The sequence below is a fragment of the Chaetura pelagica genome, unplaced genomic scaffold (assembly GCF_000747805.2).
Source record: "Chaetura pelagica isolate M959 unplaced genomic scaffold, ChaPel_1.0 scaffold272, whole genome shotgun sequence".
NCBI classification, from domain to species: domain Eukaryota; kingdom Metazoa; phylum Chordata; class Aves; order Apodiformes; family Apodidae; genus Chaetura; species Chaetura pelagica.
The window spans coordinates 265,430-268,937 of NW_009952445.1; the positions used below are offsets into that span (position 1 = coordinate 265,430).

Consider the following 3,508-nt stretch of genomic DNA (forward strand, 5'->3'; position numbering starts at 1 on the left):
TCATGTTTTTGGGAGTTACTACTAATTTCCAAAAAACAAGCTGCTTTCTGCAGACCTAGCTCATTCAGAATATTATCCTTGCTACCAACACAGAATCACTTTCCAGTATCTGCTATTGTTTAGAAACTTCTTTTTTAAGATGCAGTTACTCAAAAGTACATTAACACTTTAGCTGAAGACTGATACAATTCCACATTTTCCACAAACTTCCAGTGATTTTCCCCTGGTTTCAGAGCAACAGAGCTTTCACTCCACCAGTTAGGCAAGAAATAAGGATGACAACTTTTACAACTTGCACATAAATCCTTTTCTTACTAATAATTTTGTTTGAAAAACATGGGCTGACTTAGAAAAAAATTTAGAGATTTGACAAATTATGGCAGTGAGCCTGGGTCACACATTAACCCCTAACATGCCAGAAACATGATGCCTAAAATCAAGTATTTGCAGAAAAGAGTAAAATAAGTCAATATACGTGAATGTTTTAGTGTATGAGCTGAGAAAACATTTCTGTGAGAAGAGGAAAACTGAGCTCTGAAGTCCAAATATATGGAACTCAGATAGCAGAATTTTCATTACAAACATTATCCAGTTCTTCTTTTTTTATATCTTGGCCAGTTTTTCACCATGTCTCTACAGGACCAAACAGAAATTGTTGTTAGTGTGGTGTCAGGGCTCTCCTTAGCTCACTGAATATTTAAACTGCATGTTTGAACACGCAAGGGGAGTACTTTATCTTCCGGGTAAAGCTTTTGTGGCTACACTGTCCCACAGAAGCATTCTCAAACTTAAATTTGCATCTTATTTTTCTCACCTCACCACGCTACAGGCATCGACAGCAAACTAATGAAGAACATCACCCATTTCTACACTCCTGAACACCAACAGCTCTAACAGAGACTCAGTGAGCACCAAAGGATGCAACAAAAATTGTTTTTTCCAAAACACACAATGACAGGTGATTGAGACATGTCGTTTGCCAAGCACATGATTAACTGCCTCATAATTTGTTAGGTCCCTGTTTAGACGTGGACCTTAAGAGCAAGGAAAGAAAACATTCTGAAAGTGGAGATTGAGAATGAGCTCTCCAAACTGTTTTGGGCAGGTAACAACCCCTTTCGGCATTGAACAGATCCCACACGTCCAGCTGGTTAAAGATTTACATGGTCCTGGTCCTGTGCTGGCACTCCCTTGCTACAGAGGAGCAGCAGCATCCCCCCGCCCCAGGCCTCCACAGTAATCCTGTTTTCTAACCCTCATGAAGCAGCACTTGGCTGGACTAACAGGGATCGTGGGATGATCCAGGTGAACATGCCATGCAGATTCACACAGACACCAGAACAATACCAATGCAGTCAGCTACTAACTGCAACTCTTAACTGCCAGAAATGGCTCCCACACACTCTGTTACAGTACACTTTTAACATGCATCCAGTCATTTGCATTTCACCCTAAGCAAGGATACCGGATTCAAATCTTAAATAATTGCCTCCCAGTGGGAGGGAGAAGCTTTTGTGGCTCAAGGAGTTGCCTCTGCCTCCCAGCCCTCCAGCCACCTGCATTTGTTGCCAGGCCAGGTTCAAACCAACTGCAAAGAAAAAGCAACTGAAAAAACTCCACAAAACAAAACCAAATACTTTAACTGACAATTTAAGAGCCCCAAGCTTTTTTCTTCAGGAACATACACACTTTATAGCTGCTGAGACAATTGAGGGGGTAAAAAAGACAACTTAAAACATCTGGCAATGGCTCTGGTGTCTGGCTTCATGGACAGGGCTGAGGCAAGGCAGCATTCACAGCTGAAGAGCAAGAGAGACTGGTATTGTCATCTTTCCATGTGTGGCTGTGTAAGCAGAAGGAAACCAGCACATGCTAAACACAAGCTCCCTGCCTAATTTGCTCACAAGATTTTGTTCTCACTCCACTGTACCAAGATGATGATGGAAACCAACTTTCATACAAAGGAACCCAAAGGTTTCCTTCTGCTGCCTTACCCCCACTCCAAAGCTCTGGTCATTCATTCATCATAAATGAGAAAGGAATATTATGAGACTCCTGCTGCTGCTTACATAGAATCCCCAATTTCTGGAACTTCAGTCCTCCTCTCGCCATGTTTCAAAACCTGGCGTGCATCAGCTCCTCTTCTGCAACACTACCATTTTTAATACAGTGATGAAGACTGGAAAACTGAACTGCTGTACCTGGTCTGGGGCAGTCACCCAAGGCAAGATCTACAAGCTCACTCTGGAGACTGCTACTGGGTGTGTGGAGCTCCCTGAGCACAAGGAAGAAAGTTCTACCCAGACAAGAAGAACTTGCCAAGAGGATCCAGCCTGCAAAAAGCAGCACCCCATTTAAGAGTTTCAGCAAAATATCTTAGCTCGGGAGGAGATGGTATAGAAACATGCAAAGCAGTAACTGGAAAATAGTTATGAACCAACTAAACCAAGAAACTTTAGCAAAAAGGGTAAGCCAACCAAAGGCGTGAGGGTTCAACAACAAGGCCCAAGGAAAGCACAGGTGAAGCAGCTCTCTAGATGAAACAGTTTCTTTTCAGAAAACTCTGGATAGGAATTTACACTGTATCCACCCCAGATCATGAGCTGGCCAGATGACAAACCAAGTCACTGCAGATCTGTCAAATACCCAGCAGAGATCTTCTACAGTCAAAGAAGCAAAGAATGCACAGCACAGTGGCAACTCACTAGGTATCAATCCCTGCAACCCTCTTCCCAGAAACAGGGGGTTTCTTTCTGTAAGCCAGCAAAAGCTGTAACAATAGAACACAAGATGATTTAGTCTCATCAACTATTCCACATCAGCCATTTCATATATGCCTCCACCACCTTTCTGATCACTGCTTCTCAAATTCAGAGCAACCACCCTAAGACAGCAGGAAATGGTCTCATACAAAAGGCAGGCAGGCATGCAACGAGAAAAGTAATTAGGATAAATGCAGGCTGCTGGCTGTCATGTGCTATGGAAATATCGGCAATTTTGGCAATAAATTACTGGCATTCCATGGATTTATGCAGGTCACCATACAGGACGCCAGTTAACTGCATGCATGGTCATACACTCCTTGATACAAAAAGGTTCAAGGACATCACAAGCTAACAGTTTCTCTAAGCCAAAACCCTTACTGGGCACATTTGCTTTTGGGAAGTCTAGTTGTAAATGCTGCTGCAAACATTATTCCAACCACCTTATTAGTTCAAACCCTCTCCTATTATTTAACAAAAAAACATCCTCATTTATGCCATAGCACTATCAGTTAACCACCTCTTCAAATGGATCCTACTTCCTCCCTAAACCCTGACCACAGCAGCATCCTATCCCTTCTGTCCTTTATTATCAGGCCCAACACTGAGCTAAAAACATCTCAAAAAGAAAAGCTATAATTATTTTTGCCTTTTATGTCATCCTGTTAACATGTGACACATTTAGAAAGTCTTCCTGTTTCCACTTTCTCAACTCCTTGAGCATTCAGTAGAAAAACTAATATGGA

At 42.2% G+C, this 3,508-nt stretch overlaps 1 protein-coding gene across 1 annotated transcript in view; it reads right to left on the bottom strand.

Annotated features, from left to right (window-relative positions):
- Positions 1 to 3,508, bottom strand: part of MOB1B (MOB kinase activator 1B) — a 23,962-nt gene that overhangs the window by 16,469 nt on the left and 3,985 nt on the right. Inside the window, exon 2 of the mRNA XM_010008529.1 lies at positions 2,706 to 2,770. Within this exon, the coding sequence (XP_010006831.1) occupies positions 2,706 to 2,770 (65 nt within the window). The remainder of the gene's footprint in view (positions 1 to 2,705; positions 2,771 to 3,508) is intronic.